The sequence below is a fragment of the Hirundo rustica genome, chromosome 6, assembly GCF_015227805.2.
Source record: "Hirundo rustica isolate bHirRus1 chromosome 6, bHirRus1.pri.v3, whole genome shotgun sequence".
Classification (NCBI taxonomy): domain Eukaryota; kingdom Metazoa; phylum Chordata; class Aves; order Passeriformes; family Hirundinidae; genus Hirundo; species Hirundo rustica.
In genome coordinates, this window is record NC_053455.1 from 61,970,306 (window position 1) to 61,994,135 (window position 23,830).

The 23,830-nt window shown below is 41.3% G+C and overlaps 1 protein-coding gene across 2 annotated transcripts in view; it reads left to right on the top strand.

The window, feature by feature from the left end:
• NAV2 (neuron navigator 2) overlaps positions 1-23,830 on the top strand; it is a 371,525-nt gene that overhangs the window by 278,094 nt on the left and 69,601 nt on the right. For both annotated transcript variants that reach the window (XM_040066269.2, XM_058420870.1), the window contains one exon: positions 11,888-12,010. In XM_040066269.2, the coding sequence (XP_039922203.1) occupies positions 11,888-12,010 (123 nt within the window). The remainder of the gene's footprint in view (positions 1-11,887; positions 12,011-23,830) is intronic.

Below are 23,830 nucleotides of genomic sequence, written 5' to 3' on the forward strand. Positions count from 1 at the left end.
TTCAGGCTGACCTGAAACAGAGACTGCACAGAGCTGGAGAATAAAGTAGGTATTTATTAAAAGGCCTCTAAGATACACCTTGGGCAGGACAAGAGCCTGGCCAGGACTACACCTAAGGTGGACCCAAAATAGTCACAAAATGGTCACAAAGTGGCTGACCGATCACAAGGTCTCACACTTTTATAAGTTTTGGTCCATTTGCATATTGGGGTTTAATTGTCCAATTCCAGCTCCAGGTTGTGAGGTCCCATCCTTCTTGTTCCTCCCTCCAGCCCACCACTGTTTGTGCTTTTGGGGCTGAAAGTTGTCCTTGGTGTGCAGCAGGAAGAGGATTTGTTTTGTGTCCCTTTTCTGTGAAGAGAGCTCAACAGCACTTAATATGAGGCTCAGAACTGCACCCCTGAACAGCACAGAATCTGAAAAACATGAAAGCTAAAACTTAAGGCATCAATTTCAATAGGCCTTTGGAGAGACGACTCATTATCACAGAGGGATTCAAACAAAATTGAAGTTTTTAAGTGCACGTTAAGAAAATATCCCTAAACACGAAGACATTCTCACATGTGATTAAATCAAGACTCACAGTGGTTGCAACCTTCGTTCATGCCCACGAGATGGAGGGAGTGAGGCACGTTTTGTACTTGGCCGAACTCTGCTGCTGCCTGAACTTTGAGGGGCCAGTTCACTGGAAGGAAATGAATTTGCATCTCTGTGTTAGGTAAAATAGTGATATGTGCTAAAAAAACATGTAGAGAACAAGTCAGCATGCAGAAATATGAAGTGATAGACAGTTATTAACAAGGCTTTACGTTAGCATTTTATCTCTGCCTTGAGTGGAAGAAGCATTTGTTCTTTGCTCCAAAGTCAGTACTCAGTTAGTCTACTTTCAGCTACTACTGTAAAAGTAATTTTTTCTTAGTTCAAGTACATTAGCACTGGATTGATGTTAAAAATTATATTTGAGATTTAAATGGTTTGGTGGGGGGTGTTTTTTATTTTTGGTTTTGTTTGGTTTTTGTTTGTTTGTAGGTTTGTTTTGGTTTTTTTTGGTGGCAGTCCTGTCTGGCCATCTTGCATACTTTGCTTTTTTTCGTAATTTTTTGTTATTAGTGACATTTCTGGTGGCATTGGCTTTTTTGAAAGATATAATGTCTCTTTTCTGAATCCAACTGCTGCTTAACCAGTTCAGTTACACCACCTGGAAGCCTCCATTAATTCTGTCTGTTATGAATATTTGGATATTTTCACACTTTCTGAAAAGTCTGACACCTTCTTTTTAATGCTTCATTAGGGAAGCATATAGTAAAGTAGCTGATGCAAAAACCACTGTAAAATTCTGTTTCAGATAAAACACCAGTAGCTGTTGCTGCATTAATAGTGCTTCAAATCACTAAAGCACCTTGTGTTTTCCTCATATAAATCAACTTACACCTGGATTTTGTAATGTTTATTGTAGTAACAGTTACTGCCTTTCCTCTGGACTGTGAATTCTATTTAAATTTGTGGCTGTAGTTTTGCTCTGAAAGTGAGGAAAGTAAATTCTAAGAAGCACTGTGGTTTCCATAAAACACCTTGAGTGGTAGTTGAGAATTACCCCTGGCAGAACTCTGTCAGCTCAGCCTTCTGCTGCTCACAGAGGAGCCCCAGTCTTTGCAGACCTTTACTTAGTGTAAAATTCAGATTCCAGGTTGAGGAAAAGGAAAGAATAGAATAGCTGTCAAATTTATGGATGATACAGCCAGAGAAATCTGTACCTTTGCTCATCTCTGTGTATCATTCCCTTTTCTGTGTCTGGTCATCCTGCAGGGTAAAAATTGGGAGTCTCCATAGTCTGAAAGTGCAAGAGTGGTGTTTAGATTCTGGGTAAGAAAATAGTTTTGCCTGTTGGTACCTCTGTCACCAAAGCAGAGAGTTATGTACCAACAATGATGAACACAGCAGAAGATTCATATACTCCACCCTACCTCGCTCCTGCCCTTGAGTGTTGGGACATCTTTAACTGAGTATCTGACTCTTTTTTCCCCACTGGTTTTTAAAGGAGTGAGATACTTTTCGCTTTTTACTCATGTGGCAGCCTGATAAATGAGATCTCAAGGCTCTTAGGAAAAGGAGTGCATAGAAATATATTTTTATCTTTTCCACGTCTTCTGCCTTTAGCTACAGAAGTCAGTTTTGCTCAACAGTGTGGGTGGGTTTATCAATTCATAGAGCACTTTTGGAGTCATTGACTAAGTTCCACAGACAGGACTGGTATTGTATGTCAGTCCATTGTTGGAAAGATGCAGCTCCATCTCCGGGTTTTGGACAGGGTTCGGAGAGGGGCACTTTGGGGTTCCTCTCCTTGCTGCACTCGTGGGCACTTGGAGGGAGCGTTGCTGCCAGCAGCCCCACAAGCCTGGGGTTGCAGTCTGTGCAGGGTAATCATGTGAGTGGATTCCTTGAGAAGGGAATATTGCAGTATTAAATTGCAATAACAGCATTCCAGTGTTGATGGAGAAGGATGCAAAAATAAGGTTGTCACCTTTGGTGACCCCTACTGATGCTGGGTTGCCGTCTCCAGTGTGAACAGGTTGTCTGGTAGCCTGTTCTGTAAGATATGTTCCCTGATGTCTGCTTAATTCAAACAGTAAGAAAAACTAGGATGGCAGTGTGTTTTTGTGGGAGAAGAATAATAAACTGCTTAGAAATCAGAGAGGCTGCTTGTTACAGAAAGCATCTGCATGACTTGCTGCAGAACAAATCACCAAGATCAGTGTTAGGGCAAACAGGCTCAACATTTCCAGAAGCCGAGCTACAGTGTGTGCAGAGCAGCACAAGAGGGTATTTAGAGCATGAATAGCTCTTTATTAGCTGGTATGTGTTTCACTTTGTCATTTTTCAGAATTGCTATAGGAGCCTGGAGCCTGAAAACCTTGGATCTGTGTTTTCATTGGCAAACTGATAGGGAAGGAAGCCAAAATATTTGTTACAGCCAAAATAAATCCAATAGCCAAGAAAAACTAGTTTAGCCCTGTGATCCTGGTGCTTTCTCTGAAATGTACTGGGTCATGGGAAGTTTCGTTTGGCCTCCCTTAATGAGTCTGCTCAAGCAGAGCTCTGGCAGACACCGGGATTGCTTTCTTAGGGTTAGGGAAGCGCATCTTTGCCAAAGGGACAGAGAACAGCTCTTAAAGTAAGCAGGTCTCCAGGGGGTGGATCAAAGGTAAGAAGTTGCCTTTTTGCAGGGTCTAAAACAAACCCAGTGATGAAGCAACGGGAGTGAGCCCCCAGCCCACTCCTTTTGGTGGCTTGGCTGAGCTGGAGGCTCAGAGCCTCATTGGAAGGTGGCACATCAGAGCCCAGAATTGTCTCACCTCTCTACCCCAAAGATTGTCCCAGCTGGGGATGTTAATTCTCATGGATTTTTTGCATTTGTTCATAAGGTTTTTGTCCACTTCAGTCTCCCTCTGGCTACTAGCATACACATTCCTACCTTTGTCTTTCTCTCCTTAGCCCCAGTTTTCTCTAATGAGATGGAGAGTTAATTTCCTTTCTATCTCTTATTGGAATGCAGCAACCATGCTGTTGGTCCAGAAAAAGAGCCTATTATAATTCTTTTCTTTTCATTTAATTAATCCTCTGTCCCTGTTTTCATTACCTGAAGTGTGCAGTTTTCTATGCAGAATTAACAGCGTGGATATGCTGTTTAGTGCTGGTCACAAGTTTTCTCAGAAAATGGCTTTGGGTCTGCAAACCCAAAATTTGTCAAAATCAGTTTTTTTGCAGAGGTGAGGCCGTTCCAGCTGTGTTCCAGCAATGGTCAGGGCACTGTGCTAAAATTTCTCCTTGCAGCCACCTCCTGTGGGTGCAGTGGTTGTTGTCAGGGGAGTAGGTTTTACCATTTTATTAATCTCCCCATATTTGATGATTTGGTGGTGATACATATTCCTGTTCCACATCTCTGTTTGCACAACCTCTTAATGTGTTTGCATGCACAATCCTCACAGGGTTATGATTGCTCCTTGTTTATCCAAACCTTTGTGCTCCCTGGGGATTGTTTTACAAGCACTGGAAGCAGCTGAATTTGGAACGTGCATGTGAAGGATGCTAAAAGGGAGAACATGCCACTTAGGACTGAGGAATCAGACTTTGCCCCTGCTTCTGCTCAGGTCTCAGACTCACCCAGAAGCACTGTGCCCTTCATGAAAACCATCACTGAAGCGGAGTTCTGAAGTACATTGGCTTACATTTAGGAGTTACATCTGTTGAGAGGCAAAAAAGAGCTGAGGTGGGGGACTGATTTCACTGAATCATCTGAAGTGGTGTTGGTAGTTGTAGGATCCTTGCAGCTGTTCCTTGGGTTTGTGCTATTTACCACTCAGTGATGCATTTTCTTCAGATGTCAGGGTCACAGGTGGTGTAACAGACCTCCCCTAGGGCTGAGGTTTCATGGGGGGAGGAGGACTCTGCAGTCTGCTGCTAATGAGAATTTGTTATTGGTAACAGTAAGTGAGAGAAACCCTTTCCTTCTAAGCTGTCTGCAGCAGGCGTGGTTGCTCTTGCAGGTAACTCGTGGCTGGCTGGAAATCAGGAGTGCGTGAGCTGATCCTAGGCTGAGGGAGAACATGGGTGCCCTGTGCATACATTCAATGCTCTCTCTATAGACTTTTCTGACCTGTTTCTTTCCACAGTTATTAGCACTGTATTTTTTATGTACTCCTTGGGCTACAGTGTATTAGTCATATACTGGACACTGCTCTTTAAATGATATGCTTTTAGTGATAAGGTTTCAGCTAAATACAGTGGATGGGTGAAACTGCATTCCTTTTATGGCTCTAGCACTTTGACATGACAGACTCATTAGGAGGTTTATTTTATTTTTCTTCTGTGTTTGAGCAGAGTGTTTATTTGAACTGCCTTTCATCTTGCTAGGGCTGACTATTTCTGCACTGTGATCTTTTCAACATTGCAGAGTAGTATCTATATATGGTAAATGGATAATTAACACAAATAATGAAGGGGTCAGACAGGCAAGCTGAGAAGTTTGACTTTCATGAAAAGGGATAAGGAAACGTTAACTTCTGACTTTATTGCAAACAAGGTTGCAAGTGAGTTTGGATTTAAAGTCAGAGATGACTTGGTGCTGTAAAAATGAAATGAAAAAATTATGGCAGTGTTTAAATAAAGATAGTATTCTTATTCCAAGAACTGTGCTTGCAGTACTTTGCAGGAGACATGGGTAGGATATTGCACAAGCATATTCAGTGTTATTAATTTTGTATATTGCTTTAGGTATTCTTAAATATTCCACTCACTTCAGGAGTAGTTCTTGTGTCAGCTTCATCAATAAGACAGTGTTTATCATTTATCTCAAGAGATATTTCAGGTCACACAGAACCTTTCTTGCAGTGTGATTCAGCGTAGGAAGACAACGTAGGCCTATGAGTTATAACCTTATACATCAGCTTTTTTTTCTCAGTATAATGGTAAAATATCCATGTTAGGTCATACGTAGTGTTGGTCAATAAAATGAATGCAATAGTTGTTGTTCCTTGGAATTTAGCTTACTTCTACACACCGACCTATTGTTAACAGTTACCAAAATACCATTTAATAGCAGTTATCCCATTTTGGGCTTCTTTTTTAATAAACACCTCAGCAGTGTTTGAGCTGCCCCATCAGTGCCAACAGGCCGTTGTAATTTGGATGAAGGGACAACTTCCAAAAGACAAATCAGGGTCCCAGTCCAGGGCTAGCCAGCAGAGGGGGATGCAGTCATTCACACTGTGTCGATGTGGATCATCTCCAGGAAAAGAGAGAGCACAAGGGAATAACCCAAAATCTCCGTGGAGTTACTCTTGCTCTGCTGCTGAGAACCTCTGGAGAAGCTGCACCCCTCCTTAATCCTGTTTGGTCACAGGTCATTCCTCTCCTGGACAGAACTGGAGAGGGTGATGAAAAATGCATTGCTTCTCCTTTAGCTTAGTTCTATGATTTTCATTGCAATGGACTCTGAGAAAGAATTTAGGCATTGAAATCAAAATGGGCTGGTGCAAAGCCCCATTGAACAGCTGCCTGATCGTGGTGGCCTTCAGCCTGGTGGTGGTGCTTGGTGGGTGTGAGTGCCATCCTCTTTTCAGTGATGAGTTTCCACCCGTGTTTCCCTGGGTCCAGAGTGACATCTGTACACCTGAAAGGATTGACCTTCTGAGTGTTTTCCAGTCTGACTCCAGCCCAGTCTGTCTGGGCTGGCTAGATTTTAAAAAGAGTTTTAAAAGCAGGTGGAGCAGGCCTCCTCCTTGAGGTGAAGGTGAATTTGTGGTTCCGGTGCTCTTGGCTGACAGATGGAGTTAGTGTGGGGAAGAGGATCATACACTGGAGACTCTCCTCTGGAGCAGGAATAGCTGCAGCCATGTGAGAGACTCTTTCAGTCTAATATTAAGTATTGACAGCTCGTCTTTGGCTCCATTTATCTAAGACTGCTCATTCCACAGTAAACTGGTTTCTTCAAAAGCTCTGTCAGAAGCTGTTCTGGATGTGGAGATGTGCAGGAGCAGCAGCCACCCAACTCCCTTACAGGCTGCACTGTCCTTGGAATTCCTTGCCTGCAGACTGCTTGGAGCTGAGAAGACATAGGAAAAAAAGTAGCCTTGGACAGCAGTGCCCAAAAATAGTTATTTGATGGCTGCTGTAGGACTTAAGTGCTAGGCAGCTTTAATACATCTCCAGGCAGAAGAGTATTGATTTCACAGAAGCCACTTTCTTCTGCAGATTTCTCTCTCTCTCTCTTTTTTTTTTTTTTTTTTTTTTTTTTTTTTTAAATGGGAAAAGGTCTGAGCATTAAGTAGTTAATGGGATGAACTTGTTTTGCTTCTAGATTGGTTTGAACAACGTGAATAAGCAGCACCATTCGTGCTATTAGTCATTTAGACGTGAGAGGTTTCTCTAAATAAACTATGAAACTAATATATTCTTACTAAGTTTTGCATAATCTCATTTTTCCTGTCTTACCTGTTAGTGGAACAGGTATCTCCCCCTTTCCAGCAGTGATTAGGATTTTTGAGTCTGTAAGTAATTTGTTCAGGTCTTATTCTGTATTTGGGTAAAGCATCTGCAAAACAATTCATGGTTCATTCATTAGTTTGTTAATCATAAATAGCTACTGATTATTAGTAAAAGTCTATTAATTTATAAATTATAGACTACCTTAAATATAAATTAAATTTATTAATTGAGTAATAGATTTTCCCTTCTATGGACCTGAACTGTAATATTTTGTCTAATAATAGGGATTTGGGCGTTGTATTAGGAGTCCCTACCTGCAAGCTCAGGACCTACTCCTGTTCTTGAATGTTCTTGTTGAAATTCGCAGGGATCAATAATGGAATTTACAACCACAGGCTTGTAGACAGGTTCTGTGTCCAGCCCTGTGCCTAGAGGGATCAAGCACTTAGCAAGTACTGATCCAAGTGAGGCAGGAATAGTGATTGGAAAGACTTTGGGGGATAAAAACATAGGAAAAGCCCATGTGGTCTAGCGCCAGTGTTATGATAAAAAATGCAGATCAAATTGATGCTAAACTGAGAAAATTGAGTTGTCATCATGCAGCTGTTGGGATAGCATTTCTTTTTTAAGTCAGATTTAGGATGTATTTGTAGTTGCAATAACAGGATGGTTTTGATCCCATTCAGCGTGTTTCAGAAGCGGCACCGGGGAATTCTCTGCTGGGGGTTTTTAGTAACTGGCAAAGTTAGAGTTGTTTGTTCTTTGATAGTCAAAGCTCGTTAAGCCTCTTGATCTCGTTTAACTGACTGTAATGACGAGGCAGGTGAAGCCTGGTGAAAATAGAGATTTAAAGGAAAGCATTAAGGATAAGAGTGTTACTGCTACATCAATAAGGGAACGTTTCCTTGTGTCAAAGCAGATGTTGATACATGAAATAATTCCCTCAAGCTTTTTGTTTCCTAAAGTTTCAAGCTCTTGAGTTGCTGGGCAAGTCCTCTGCCCAGGAGACACCTGGGCAGCTGTTTCTACACCAGCCTGTCATCCATAGCACCAAGAGGAAGGCAGGAGCACCTGAGCTGCCAGAGCCAGGTCCCATTGCAGGCACGTTGTTCCTCTGCTTCTGGGATCGAGATTATGGAGCTACAGGATCCTGAGCGGGACAGGCTAGGCTTGCCCGCTCTGTTGTGTGTTGCTGATTTGCCTGCTGTTCCTTCTCTTTTTAATCGTTAAGTAGAGAATGCTTTTCCCTTGGCTATCTGTTTTGAAACTTGAAAAATTCGTATTCATGCATTAAGGAGTGAAATGAATATATATGGAGTGGTAGAGTTGTCAGACCATAAAAGTAAGTGTGCTCTTGGCTGGCTGTGTCTGTCAGTAAGTAGGGAGTGCCGACAGAAGTCAAGTGATTCGGACCACTGGATTTTGCTGATCCCTGGCATGACCCATTCCTGTTTCCCTCAGTGTGCCTTTCAGGAAAGGGAAATAAATCACTTCAGCATCAGAAATACCCTAAAAATATTACACTTGGAAGGGCTTGTTACGGCACTCAGAATTTCAGAGGCACAGAAAGGGTGTGTTTGGCCAAAGAAAAGAGAAGCTTAAAGGTCCAGGTTGTCCAAAGCAAGTTACTTTATGCCTGTAATGCAGGGCAGAGAGCCACTTTCTAATAGGAAAAAAGTGTCACCTAGAAAGTGGGCTAGAAGTCCTGATTGTGTGTTAGAAATGCATAATACTGCTCTTGTTTAACCTGAGTCTTTTCACATTGACAGAATTTTTTTGTTGGTGGTTTTTTTGTTTTTTTTTTTTTTTTTTTTTTCCTTGCTGATGTAGAGCAAAGGTATAGCGATGAGTATTTCTATATTAATTCCTGGAAAGGTCAGGAACTTCTTTTAACCAACCTCATCACTGTTTCACTGTCCATTCATTAAATATTATTGTATTCAGCTTCGTTAAAGGCAGTCATTCCCCTCTGGCTGTTGGTACCATTCATAAAGCATCTGTGAAATTAAATTTTTTTGTGCAATTTACCTATCCCTATGAAAGAGTCTGAATACTATGCTTTTCCCCAGGTCGTATATTTAAACTTTTTCTTATTTTGGGGCAGGTAAAAGAATACTTCTCAGTCCTGTTTTTTTTGCACTGAATGTGCTTGCAAGAATTCTTAGCAGTCATGAAGCTAGCAAGGTTTTTAGTGCAAATCTGTCATGATTTTTAATATGAAAAGTCAGATAAATTACACTTAGGCCTAGTACAGTTGTTTGGACTGCAATGTGTCGTTGTGGAGGAGAGGCCAATATTCTTGGGTTCCACATTGTGTGGAAGTGATAGGACAATAAATTCCTATAACTGTGAGTAGTGTTGCAGTTATATACAGGATAATATTTCCTTGGTCTTGTTTCCCCCTGAGTAGAACATTGGAAGATTTTCTTTAGAAAAATGTGTCTTCATTATATTCTCATTTCCCAAAAAGCAAAAATCTGCAGCAATAATAATGTATTCATAAGGACAAGACAGTTTCTTAAAGCCAAGACAATTGAAGGGATGGAGAGGAAGGAAAAGAAAGCAACAGCTGGAGGTTTGTGGCACCAGTAGCTTTGAATCTCCTAAAGAGGGTGTTTTTTCCATTTATTTTAAAGTGTATTTATTTTAAATGTGTTTTTCTCTGCAGACTTTAGAAGCTGGTGCCTTTCCCTCTTCCTTCACCTTGCTGTTGCATGCAGGATTTCAGGCATCACTGGTTTTGGCATCTTTTCTAAATTAAGCATTCCTGGGTAGAGGATATATAGAGAAATAAAAATAAGATAGAAAGCTTTCAAACCATGATGACACAAACCTGCTTGAAAATATAAAAATCTGTCCTGTTCTGTCATGTAAGAAACTTGTCTTATTGGTATGGGAGGTAAAAGTAATTTTTTTTGGCTCTGGTTTTTCACATGGACTTGTTTAGAAAAGCGTCATGATCTAGTTGTCAGAAGTGCCAAAGCCATCCCCCTTCCATTGGCTCATGTAAGATTTATCAGTGCTTGAAACCAGTTTTCGATTTGAGCTGCTGCAGTGTTATTCTAATCTTTTAGCTTGCTGGGCCTCTGTGTAGAAGATTAAATATGGTGATGCTGGTGAAAAGGCATCGATTTCAGCATGGCTAACTCTTAAGAGTACTATATTTTATTTCCACATATTCTGAGTGATAGATATGAAAAACAATCTATTTCAGCTGCAACAGATCTTTTTAATCAAAGGACCAGTATGCCAGGAATCTGACAGCAGAAGCTGCATTTTCCAGCACACGTGCAAAGAGTATTCATACAGAAACTTGTTTCTTGTGCAGACAAGTAGCTGCAGTAAACCAATTAGTGTATGTGCATTAGATGTTTTTGCAAAATACTCTTTGCATGTTTGTATAACACAATGATCTGAAGCACCACTTTCCTGTGCTACCCCTTTATTTTAGTAGCTTAAGGAAAAAACATATTCTTCCACAATAAAATATTTATAAACTGTCAAACACAAGCTAGAACACCAAACCTAAGGCGAATTCTACACGCTACAGCACAACTGCTCCTCGTGCTTTTTACAGTCTTTGTTTGTGAGTTGGGAGAATCCCCGCAGGTTTGCTGAATGGGGAATACTCCTGTGTCTGACTTGACAGGCTTGGCAATCTCTTTGTTAGACTCCACAGAGACTCCTGGGTTGCTGCTGGGATGGCCCTGTACAGATTTATACAGTGAACTGCAATGCTAATCAGCAGATCGGGGAAGGCTTCCCAAGTACTCACCATCCCGCTTTTATAAATGTAGTAATCAAATTTGGGTTGGGTAAAGCACACGTACACAGGGAGATCTCAGCAGCAGAGACACTGCTGCCTGCAGCTCAGAGCATCTCTCCTTTCCTGCTCTGGGTGAGGGTGTCCTGAGTATCTGGATGTTTATTATTCTGTGGTCTGCTGTCCATTTGCTGAGAGTGGCTGAAGAATTGAGGAGGTACAGTCCCGTCAGCTCCTGTCTCAACAGGGTACGGTGCTTGTACGGTAGTGTGCTGAAAACAGTGACTGTAGCGCTGGGGTTGTTGAGTCATTTCAGTCTCAGGTGTGTGGAACTCTTCATGGAGTGTTTACTCAGCTGTGGGTGCTGCTCACGTAAACTTAGATCAGCTGATGAACTGATGGTGGTAGCACAGGGCTCGCTCCATGTCATTGCCCGCCATGTATCATCACTGTTCAATTCAAGATAAATTTTTCATTTATCTAAGCCAGAAAGTAAGAAATGCGCTACCTTAGAAATTTATGGAGTGTCTTACATACACCTGGCAGTTCTTGATGTCTAAGAACTCTAATAGTAAATAGTAATGTTTAAATGCAGGTGTCTCTAGGTCACAGTTGCAGCCAGAGTAGAATGCAGGAGCCAAAAGAAGGTTGCAAAAAACTTTTCATCCATGATGATTTCTACAAGTTGTGGAATACTTTAAGTATATTGTTCACTGACAAAATCTAAGGATTAAGTCAAAGTGATTTTTTGCAGTTAACTGGTAAAAGATTTGAAATTTTGCTTGTTTTTTAACCCACACAGAAAAATTCAGGACGGTATGAACCATGTCTTTTTGGGGGAAGAAGGAATCATTAATTATAGCATTCACAAATATTAAATTACTTCCAATTGGGTATCCTTAATGGAAGTTAAGTTTCCTTTATCACGTTTATGTTGAAATTTGGGTCTTGGTGATGAGGGAGCATGTAAGGTGTAATGGAGAATGACGAGAGGTGGAGGATACCTCTAGTCCAACCAAGAATGACGTTTTCCTCGCTTCTTATTTCGTGCAACATCCTCGACTTGAAAACGGGGAGGCTACAACCTGGGTGCCGCGATAACACGTGAATTTTTTACTGAACACAGCGTTTTGTTGCCAGGTACCTGACGGACGGCGGGCTGGGGCTGTACACGCGGCGGCTGAACCGACTTCCCGACGGCATGGCCACGGTGCGGGAGACGCTGCAGCGCGGCACGGCCCTGGGGCTCGGCGACGCCGACAGGTAGGGAGCTAAACAGAAACATCCCTGGGAGCCCAGGCACTGCAAGGATACAAATTTCTCCGGAGGTGTCGGGAGGAATGGCGGTTTTATGTCTCCTGAGTAGTTTGCTGGAATCTCCCCCGTGTTTTTGTGGACGGGAGGCAACACAAGGAAGCGTTAAACTCTGCTGGAATTCTGGAAATGGAGGATTTCAGGCTTTCTGTGCTGACAGGCACTGACCCTCAGGCAAGCACTACTTTTGACCTGAGGTGGAACAGGCTTCCAAAATTGAGTGACAGCACTGGGGTTGTGGGGATGTGGTTTGAATGGAAGTGTGTGATATCACAGGGTGAAAAACTTAGAATTTGAGATTTTAGTATATAGTAATATACATGGGGCAGTATGGAGGATTTAGGGTGTTGTCTAAGTCCTTCTTCTTCACCTTCTTCTTGGTTTTAGGTGTTTTTTTCTAACTGGGTGAAAAAGGTCTGCATTGCAGACCTTGGGTGGTCAATTATTGGGTCAAAAGTATAAATAATATAGGTGTCAGTTCATTATTGGGTAATTTATGCTTAAATAACCTTGGAAAGGGTTAGAAACATCTCCATTTTCTACCTTGCTAGGTAGAGCTCATGACTCTCTGGGGCTGTACTGTAGATAAGAATTAATACATACCGAGTCTGAATACGGAACTGCGATTCCTGTATATTAATCCTGGCTCTAACACGAAGAAAAAAGGATAAAAACCTCACAAAACTCCTGGTTTAGGAGTGTTTCAAATAGAAGGGGCTGAATTCCCTCCTTGTGTCCATTGATTCTCCTCCAATTCCAGTGATTCAATGTGAACAGTAAAGGCCAAATGTCAAGAATTAGGGGACTGGAAATCCATAATTTATGGGATTGCTGTCAAAAAGGAACCCAGTGAAATATTCTGTTAATGTTGATGTAAATGGGTTAAATGCTATTGCTTTCAATGAGGTCAGCACATAGCTGCTTCTTTCCCTTCCAAAGCCTGATCAGTGTTAAGGTTGATGCAGTAAGTGACCCGAATCCTTTTTCTTCCTGTAAGTATAAAGCATGTCTTTTGAGGTACACATTCAAACCAGTTTTTGAACTGAAAGTTTTTTCTCTTTTTGCCCTCTAGAAGTAATTCCCAGGACATAATGCACTTGACTGAGCTTGATATTATTGATACTTTCTTCATAGTGATGCATCTATTACTAGTGCTAGATAATCTAGCCTTGTTTTCTAAGCAAACTAAATCTAAATCTGCCAAGATGTAGAACTAAATCTTCTTTGGCATCCTCCTGATATTAGTAAGGAGCAGGATGTCAAATCTAAACAAAAGAACTAAAACCTCTCAGGGAATCCCAGCTCAGTTTGAATTACAGGTCAACATATGCTTGCCAGTTGTAAAATATGCCTGGATTTTTCCAGGAGCTCATATCTCTTTCTGAAATTCGCAGCCTGAAACCCAAGCAGCACTCCCTGCTGCTCCTGGGGGTGAGGGTGTTCCCACCTCATGCTGCAGATGGAGACGAATCAAGTGTCATCCTCTTCTGCTGCTGTGGCATTGCCACAGTAGCAAAAGCATCTGTTTAAAATTTAGCATTGGTCTAAGATAAGGTATATTGTTAAATAAGAGCTTTCTGGAGAGCCAGCGATACGTTCCTCTCATTGGTTCCTTCCCCCATCCAGTATTTCCTGTGCTTGCAACACTTTTTGTTTGCTGAGCTCCTTTCCTGAAGACACCATACATCAGGCACCAATTAGGAACGTCTGACAAGTGGCATTATTTGTGTGTTTAAATGTATTCCACCTAGAATGGGGCTGTGACCCACTGAAATGCAGTGCCTAGGTTGTCATTTTTTTCAAATGAAAATCATCCTCTCCGTTCACTTGGAGAGGGACAGACTTTACGCACAACAAAGACTCTGCATGGTAGAAAAATTACCCTTGGTCCCAGAGCTGGTGATATTATGATGTGTTGCTTTGATTTAGTCTTTTCTATTTAGAATAGAAGGAGATGAGGGGTTTCTGACAGTAAATCAGCAATTTAAAAATAGCTCCACTTTGCTTGCTGGGTGTCCACCATGTGCAGTTTAAACAAAAAATTAATTGTAGTTCAAGGAGTTCCTCCTCGAGGGGTGAAAATGGGCATAAGGAAAAGGAGTTGAATAAAACTGCAGTAATTAGTAGTTTTCTTCATTCTGTGGGGCAGTGAGTGAGCAGGGGAGCTGTGTTGCTATATTGGTACGTGCAGAAACCATATTAAGATTCTATTTAACTTGTTCAAAGCAGATGTTAATTGAATGCATGGGAGAACAAGTATGAAGGGCTGTGAACCTGTGAGCATGAAGTTAATCATTAAAAGGTTATCAGAGGAATTTTTGCAATATGCTAGCTTGTTTAGTTGCTTATGCTATTAGTTGTAGAAGTTTAGTTGTGAGCTTTTACTCCTTGGCTCTGGTAAGGTAAATTACAGACCTTACAAGGTACATTTTCCCTGCAGCAGGGAAATCCAAACAAGGGCTTTGAGCTTAAAACTTGTTTGCAAGGTTAATGAAATCGTTGCACAACTCAGCTGAGCTTACTTTTTTACTTCAAGATAATTTCAGTTTACCTAAAACAAAGGCATTTTAAATCAAAAAAGGCATTAAAATACCTTTTTATTTCGTTTGTGATTGTTTTTCTTAATTTAGTTTGGGAAATTTTTTTCAAGGTTGGAAATAAATACCCTGCTGTTTTGCCTTTTCTGTGTATATGGACTTGGTTATTTAAGTTGATTTCACACTGTCAGACACAGCTGCTCAATCTTAGACCAAATCTGGCCCTTGTCTTCATATATACAACTTGCATTTCTTATATGTGTAGGTAAGTTAGATCTGAATAAATCTTCCTCTAGCTGCTTACCTGTGTAAGCTGTTACTTAGAGGAGATAATTCAGACCTGTGCTGATTTATCACATCCTTGTGACTGGGACAGGAGACTGTGAGCCTGTCAAGAGTAGCTTTAATGCTATTAGGGAAGTATCTATATGACCTTTTCAAAAATCATCAGTGATGAAGGGCTTAAAAAACTACTGTTGAGCATGGTTAGCTTCAGTTGTTTCCCTTTTACAGTTCTAGTTGGGGGTGCATGAATCACCTGGCTTTGGATAAAGGCACAGAAAGGTCTTCCCGGCTCCTGACTGTAACGATTTGTCAAAGAGTGGATTGTGTTGTCTTGGTGCTTCCAGCAGCTACAGCATTGATGGGCTATAGGTAAAACAGTAAAAACAGTGCTGGGCTTGCTCTTCAAGAGTGTGCCTGTATCCTGGTCACACCTGATGACTACAGTACCTGATGTGGCTGTCTTGTCACACGCTTGGTTGAAAAGAAGTCCACATTCTCATTAACTCTTAGGCAGATTTGTGACTGAGGCTGCTTCCTGGCAGCCAGCATTTTAGAAGTATTTCCTGCTTTTGGAAAGATCTTTGAACAATCCCAGAGGAGACTGTGGAGCCTGGGCAGGAGATGGACAGGAAAGAAGAATTGGAAGTGAAGCAAAAACCGAGCAGAAAGCCAGAGGACATTCCATGCAGAGCACACATACTTTGCTGTTAACAGGCATGTCATTGAGTGCAGTACAAACGGTAAAAATGATGGCTTTCAAAAATAGCCCAAGAGTAGTATTTTGCTGCTAATTTGCATTTTATAAAACCAGATTTATATGTCTCTTGGCTCAGGTACTGGACAGTATTTCACATTTGTGGAGCAAACCCCTTTGTCTGGAGTGTGTTTAAATTCACTAGCTGCAGTTTAATTTCTTGAATCGTGCTGCAGTGCTGAGATTACTACAGAGATGGGCTAGGTCTTGGCGGTGGAGGGAGATTGTTGGATTGCCTTCACAACCAGGGGAACTTGGATCACACTTCAGAAGGGCTGAAAAGCAAGCTGAAGCAAGTCATCAAGTTTGGGGGGAAAATAGGCCTGTTTTGAAAAGTGGGGAGAGAAGATGTCACTGCTTTTGGGAGGAGGCAGATTCCACTGAAAGCAGAATTACAGTCATGGTGCTGATGGGTATTGCTTAAGAAGCTGCACCAATATATATATTTTTTTTTTTTTTTTTTGGTCAGTTGCTGATTTATTGTAGACAATGGAAAATTTTATAGTATTAGGGAAAAGGAATTTTTTGTTAAGATATTCTTTATGTAGTTTTGTGGTAGGATAAGACAGTTTAAAGTCCTGACTGTGGTTTCAGTTTTTCTTCTTAATCGAGACAGTAAAGCTGACGTTAAATGAAGGTGAAGCAGAACTACTCCCTCACTCCCCTTCTCATCATTGCTGGAATTTTACTGCTCTAGCAGTGGTAGCACAATACATAAGAAAAAGGGCAAGACAGAGAAAATGGTTCTGGAATAGCCATCTATTGACACATAGGCTGGATAATCTTAAATTGTTAAAACATGACTGGGTTATATCTTAAACTTCAGGTGGCCCCAACTGCTGTAATAATATGTAGAAATAGATATTCCTGCCTGGTAATGGCAGTGGAATTCCCATCATCTCCTTCCCCCGCAGCATCTCCCTGCCCTGCAGTGCTCCCTCAGGAGTGTTGACATAAGTGTTTGTGGAGTTTCACGGCAGAGGAACTTGCAGGGAGACTCCTCTGGTGCTTTGTGTGAATGAGTTTGCAGAGGGGGGATGTCTCTGCTGTCAGGAGAAGGAGTAACTGCATCCACTGAAGTCATCTACAGGCCTCAGGGGGTCTCAGCTGAGGAAGTTGCTGCCACACTATTTCCCCTCTGCCTGGAAGATTACATGCCACCAGACCACAGATCCTTCCCTTCCTGAACATCCTGGCAGTTGCACTTGCATTAAGTTGCTACAATTAAGATAACTTAAAAGCTCCACTTCTCCCATTTCTTTTCCTTGATGGAACAGTGGAACAACCCTGTATAAGGATCCTGTATACTAAATAAGCATAATTTTCTCTAAGTAGTTTTTTGTTGTTGTTGCTGGGGTTTTTTTAGGATAATACAGATAAAAAGTGGTTTTGAGCATTCATTGCTCTTTGTGTCTGTGCTGTGAGTCACTGCAATTTGTCTATGTATGCCCATCTTGAGTTGCTTAACAGCAAAGTCACAGGACTAGTGAAATGATTCATGCCTCACAGGTCATCTGCCCTGCTTGACCAGCGGTTTGGATTTTATCACTAAATTAGAAAAAAGTGTTACTGCTTCTAAATATGCAGGTTGTACCTCGCTACCTGTAGATACCCATCTCTCTGTCTTTGAAAGGTCCCACATTTATCTTGAAAACTGACTCTCGGGAGCAGGGGAAATTCACATTGCAAAGATTCTTTGGAGTTTATGGCCCTAGAATCTGCTGATTAGAATCACAATACCATATAGTTTTATTTTCCAAGGAATCTTTTCACAAGCTACAATCCAAAGTGGTTTTAGATTACATAAAGTAATTGCAAAGTTAAGCAACAAAGAGTAGTTCAAAACAAAGGTACAGTGGCTATACCTGGGGGCTGAGAAGGAAGAAAAGGACACCACACACAAACATGGCAAAGTTAGTCAAGGGAAGCAGTATCTTTTGACAGATCTGTTCAACCAGCTTCTTGAAAAGTTTTCTTCGGGTCTAGAAGCAAAACTTTTCATTTTGTGTGAATTTGTTCAGTAGACACAACGATAATATTTTTTCCTTTTTTTTTTTTTCTTTCTCTTTTTACACTTTTATGGGGGAGTATGCATGTGGTACACTGGATGAAGTATTCTGGGCAGTACTTCTGCAGGATTTGGTAATGTTAATTATGTTTAGAGAGGAATGATGGAATGGAGATAGGTTTGAAAGTTTTCTTTGTTTCTCAGGCTCTGTCTAATTTTACTCATTGCGTGATGGCAGCTAAGAGTGTGATTCCAACAACCACCTTGATGAGGTTGGGAGCTGTTGGAAGGCTAGAGAGAGTTTTGAGGAGGGTATGACTTAAGGAAGTAGATAATTTTTCAGCTGAGGTTGTGCTTGTGTCAAAATTCTATCCAGGCTCCAAAATACCACGGCATGTAGCAATAGCAGATGTATGATTGACCTGTGGGGGCTGGCTGTTGGAGCAGTTTTATGCCTATTAATTAACTGACTTTTTGTAAAATTAGAATTGGGGACAAGTCCTTCTCTGTGTACTTATAGCCACAAAAAAAGAGTAGATTTTACTGCAGTAAGGACCTGTGTGCATTCAAGAGGCCGAGAATTATCCGGTTCATCTCTTACTCAGGTATTCAGGTGTTCTCTAATACCTGGTTTAGTTCCTCCACAGGCTGACGAGGCAGCTGAGAGCAGTTCTTTGCCCTTTTCAGGGACTTCTTCATATGAGAAGGTGCAATTCACTACCAAAACTAAGCAAACAAAAAACACCCTACAGCTGCAAGCTCTTCCCTCGGAAGCCAGTTGGTTGGGCAGCCTTCACGTGCTTGGTTATCACTCTAGTTCTAATCCTCTCCAGAGCTGCCTGTTTTGATTAGACGTAAACATATGTAAGAGATAGTCTGGGCCTAGGCTTTAGGAGCTGCATTTCCTGTTGAAACCTTTCCCCTGGTGTCATGCCCCTTGCTTTTGTAGCTGTGATTCTCGTTCTGCATTCCTTTATATTTTAGGGTGTGTTTACATCTCTCCTGTAGCATCTCAGTAAAATGTTGAGGCCAGGAGCTGCTGTTCACCACAAAGCTAAAGTTGCTCCTCAAGGGAGTAACTCATCCTGACTAAGCCAGGACTTTCTTTTTGCCCGTGCAGACAGTTTGTGCTTCCCTGGAAGGCTGCACTGCGGCTGTGGACAGGTGAAAGGACCTTGCCCTTTCCAGAACTGTGGGTGCTGTTTCTCTGAACACAGGGAAAACTGCCTGATTTAAGCAGCTGAATAATTTTGCATCTAGGGATGCTAAAATCACCATCCCACAGCACTGGAACTAGATTTTCCTGGTGAGATGCTTCCTTTCATACACTCCCACCCACTCGAGGTGTGTAAGTGTAAAGCTGATCTCAGTGCTGATTTGGAGGCTCTTCTGAAACCCTCTATTTCTGGTTCCATTGCCAGAGATTAGCACTGTCTTTTCTGTTGTATGAAGTGGCTTTCAGAACACTTTAGACATGTGGGAAATTAAGCTTGTATTTCAAGGGTAAACAAGATTGTAGATACAAAGACCATTTTGAACTGTATCAGGGTCTTTGTGCTTTGCATGACAAACCGAAGAATGTGAAATGCTTGCTGACACAGAGCAGACTTTGTTGTTTGGTTTCCATGTCGAATGGCAAGAGAGTCAACACAGTCTCACAACTGACCTACACCAGTAACCTCTGGGTTTGGGATTTGGAGATTGAATAGATAAAACTAATAGCAGACAGCTGTCAGGCTCCCGGAGCAGATTCTCAGTTTGGGGCTGTTTGAGGAGCGTGGAAGCTCTTTATGGTTGTGAAGCAAATTTCTAGACTGGTGACTTTCTTTTCAAATATTGTGCTTGTTACTAAATATCTCATTTCTGGAAAATCTAAATGTTCTCCTTTTGATCTTTGCTTGTTTATCTTTGTTGTCCATAATTATAAATTTCAATATTTATTTGGTTTTCCTCCTGCTATACAGCTGTGTATTCTCTTGTGATTATAACAATAGTCTATTAGTATTTGCTACATACATTAGTATTAGAAATATTAATGTTAATAGCCAGGATCTAAGCTTTGTTTTTAGCAGATGAATGTTTCCTGTAATGGTATTGTTTGGAAAATTGTATCAGAATTCTGAGTCCAAATGTGAGATGCATGTGTTTTCCTGCATGAATGCTCTTCTGAGCTTTGCTGGAGTTTCTCTCCCTTCCTTCCTTCCTCCCTGTTAACTAAAATGTCTGAAGTTGGATGGTACTACTACCCCGGTATATCCAATATCCACATCTGCAGCATAGCTGGGGAATTTCTAAGGTATCCACAACTTTGAGCTCATATTTAAAATTCTCTGTATTTCACAGTTAGCCCCTTCATCTGTCCTGAATGGCAGCTCCTGTGTTTTTAGAAGGTAATGAAGTGAGCAGGGGGTGCTTTTGGGCTGATTGATAGCAAAGAGAGTGAAAGCATCCCTGAGCTGGCACTTGAGGAAGCAGATGTCTTCAGATAAAATGAAGGTTCCTTCCCTCTTCCCATGGCACTTCCCAAAGAGGTGCACTCTTTTTCCCTTCTGCCACAGGCTCTGTCAGCTATACTGAGTTTTCAAAGGGCAGGGAATGTCTCATTGCCCATGTGTGTCCACAGACAGAAGTGCAGAGGACAGAGTGTATGGACCATGTGGAATGAATGTCTGTGCCCAGTGGAAGGAAATTCCCCCTCTGCAGAGCAGCTGTGCTGTGTTTTACCAGCTGGGGAGTGGAGTTGCAAGGACAAAAGACTATGACTATTTATCTGCTGCCCCAGGATTCATGGAGCTGCTGCTTATGTCACATCATTCCTCAGTGTCCAACTAGATACTCCGTATTGGGAATATGGAATTCTTATCTGTAGATCCTGCCGTGCTCTCCTCAGTTCCTCACGACACAGGGATTTTTCAGCAGTACGATAAGGTGGCTTTGTGACCTTTTTATGACAGCTAATAAGATTCACAGTGATGTTGAGACTCCACAGAACAAGCTCCTGATCTTTCTGCATTGAGCTCCAACATCCTGAGGCTTAAACTGCTCGGTGTTACACAGCTCCGTGGGGCTTAAAAAAACTCTGCTTTTATATAAACAGGCATTAAGGCTTCCACAAGATGATCTTATGTTGCTTAAGTATATGCAGTTAAATATACATTTGGCCAGGACAAATAATTGCACACTCCACAGTGGAAACACTTGGAGCAACGTTGTGCTGCTACAGCAGTATTATGAGAACGTGTGTAATTTGTTTTTATTAGTCAAAGGGGTTTTTTTTAATATCTTCTCACTAAAAATAAAACATCTGATTTTATTAAAACTGATTGCTGTAGTTTGAGGCTAATTAATTGGACTAATTAAGTGGCATTGGAACGTGTGAAACCTGCGTGCAGGGCTAGGACAGGGAGCCTCAGTGTCCCCCCCTTTGCTAGAGGCTGTGTTTATGTGTGTCCAGCTATAGATGGTCAATAAGTAGCCAGGGGATAAATGCTGAACATGGGAAGTCTGATTAGTGCCTGAGCAAAGTCCAAGGGCTGAGGTCAGCTCTTTTTAACTGTATGTTATTTTTCTGTTGTTCCTTAACTTACAAAGGCTCAGCTCAGCAGCTGCTGTGGAGTTACCATGTGCGCTCGTCAGCCCTAAGTAATATCTTAATCTTTTAAATCTAATTTTAACTTTAAAGTTTATCTTTCCTGATTATGTTGTTAGTTTAAGTTAATTTTCATAGATATCAACTAATTCATTCGTTTTGGTTTGGGGGAAATGAGCAAACCACCTTGAGTGTTCAAAAAGGTTTCATTCCCCTCTTTCATGTTCATTGTCAAGGTTGATTTATTCTTGTTATGAAACTTGCAGCTAGAAATACTCTTCGTAACATGACTTAATGCCTTAAACATTTCTTTGAAACTATTCATGTTACTTGATACCATCTGATATGCACATGCATAGTTTCGTGTTTCATTTGCATTTTTATGCAAAGACTTAATTTTTGTTTTCGGGGATGACCGAAACATAATACTGCATTTGAAGAACTGGAACAGTTTTGAATGGAGAAGGGATGAACAGAATATTATCAGGAAATGGCTGGAGATGTATTTAGAGTCACCTGTGTGTCTCTGTGGAAAAAGATGGGAGGGAAAAGGAGAAGGAAGAATCTCTAAGATGAGCCTACAGGAAAGGAATATGAGTATACTGTGCCAGGTGAAGTTCACAGAGGTTACATTCACCCAGGAAAACCGTATATTCCACTTAACCTGTGTTTTGGGACTGTGTGTATCCTCTGTCTACTCCTAGGGAGAGAATTTATTCATTTGTGCTTTGAGAGCATTTCTGAAGCAAAGGACTCATGGAAGGTATCAGGTGGTGGAAAGAAATCTGCATTTACACATTTCTAATGTCTTTAAATGTGCATGCAAGGGAAAGAGAAATTTTCTGAAATCAAAAGACTATGATTTCAAACTGAAGTCAGGCTGTGAGACTCGTGCTCTTATATCTGTTGAAATTCTTTGTTGGTTTCTAACTATAACCACTGAGTCGTGTCTTTGTTAACAGAGGTTAAAAGCCAAAATGCCATATGGCACCCAAAAGTTGTGTGTTACTCCTTTTGGTCTAAGTGTGCTGGTGGTTTGACCTCCAACACCAGCACCCAGAGGGCAGAATCAGGAGTGTCTTCTACGCTGTGACTTCGAGTTTTGGTCCCTTTCTGCAGTAACTTCTCGATTTTAGTGGCATTCTCATTCCTCATGCCATATTTATATGGGCTGACTTTACCTCAGCTGTAATGAGCTAAGCATGTGACTGATAAAATAATCATTCTTTTCTGTGAATCATCCCATATGTTCCCCTCTCTCCACCACCACAATTCTGGTCATTCTTTTCTGTGAGTTGTTTTACCTTTCCTGCATCATCCCCTCTATGCCCCTGGTTTGCTTTCCCTTGCAGCCATCCATCTCTTTCCAAACAATGCCTCATGCTCTCGGGTGGGCTTTCATCACATCTACCTGTACCCTCAGCAAATTACTGCAGCTGCAACTGTTTGTAATTGGGCAAGTCGCTGCAACTTTGCCCGTGAAATGTGTTCTAATCTTAAAAGTCACTCCCCACTTTGGGTACATTCTTTTCTTACTTATTGACATCGAACTCTGATTTCACCTCTGGATTTTAACACCCTTAAAATGAGGGGGTTGCAATATATGGTGATGTGGTTGAATTTATTATGGCATTGTGTGTGTTATCAAATCATTTAGGAACAAGGGATTATTTTAGAAATTAAAAAATGAGAGCCAAAGGTAACTTAGGACTTGGCTAAACAAGTCTGGGTGAGATCATGGGAGGAGAATGAAACTTGCTTTGGACATTTTCAGGAATAGTAGTGGACTGTAGCTGTAACTTCAGTAGAATAGATTCAAGGCAGACAAGAAAAACAGGGTGATTTGAAGAAAAACCTCTGTGGACTTCCTATCTTATAACCTCATCTCCAAGAACTCTGTTCTTTGTGTCTTTAAAAATCTATTTGAACCAAAGCACAGTCACACATTAGAGAGAAAGTGGAGGGAACAACCAAGAAGGGGTTTTCCAGATGAACGTTTCTTTATTTCTTTATTAATCTTGAAGGCAAGGACTTTCTTCAGTTTGTTAGGTGAGCCTGTTAAAATGCTAAATATGAGTGTGCCCATTAATCTAACTAGTAATCTGGTTTTTTAATTGGGGAGGGGGAGGGCAGGATACACTTACTGACTTTTGTCCTTTCGTCCTGTCTTCCCTTGTGCGGTTCAGTTCACTGAAGCCTCTAAACAAATATATCTAGCGACCACTCCTGAATTCTAGAGGAACTCCCTGAAACAGAGCCTTGTTTATCAGTCGTAGTTTGAGTCTCTGATAGCAAAGTGAGGCACCATTTCACAGCTTAGCCTTGACTAGATGGCCACACTCTGCCAATCTTGAAATAGGACAGAGGAATGAGAGGCTGGTTTAGAAATATTTCATTATTGCACATGGATAAAACAGAAAATAAGGGTTTGGGGTTTGTTGGTTTTTTGGTTTTGTTTTTTTTTTTTTTTTTCCTTTACAGAGTAGTGATGCAGTGATTAAGGTCATAATGTACAAAGTTTAGTTGAGGTCACTGCTGTGCCTGACTGGAGCAAGGATCTCTGTTTTGGCTTCCTGTGTTAGGGTTGTTTCTGTAA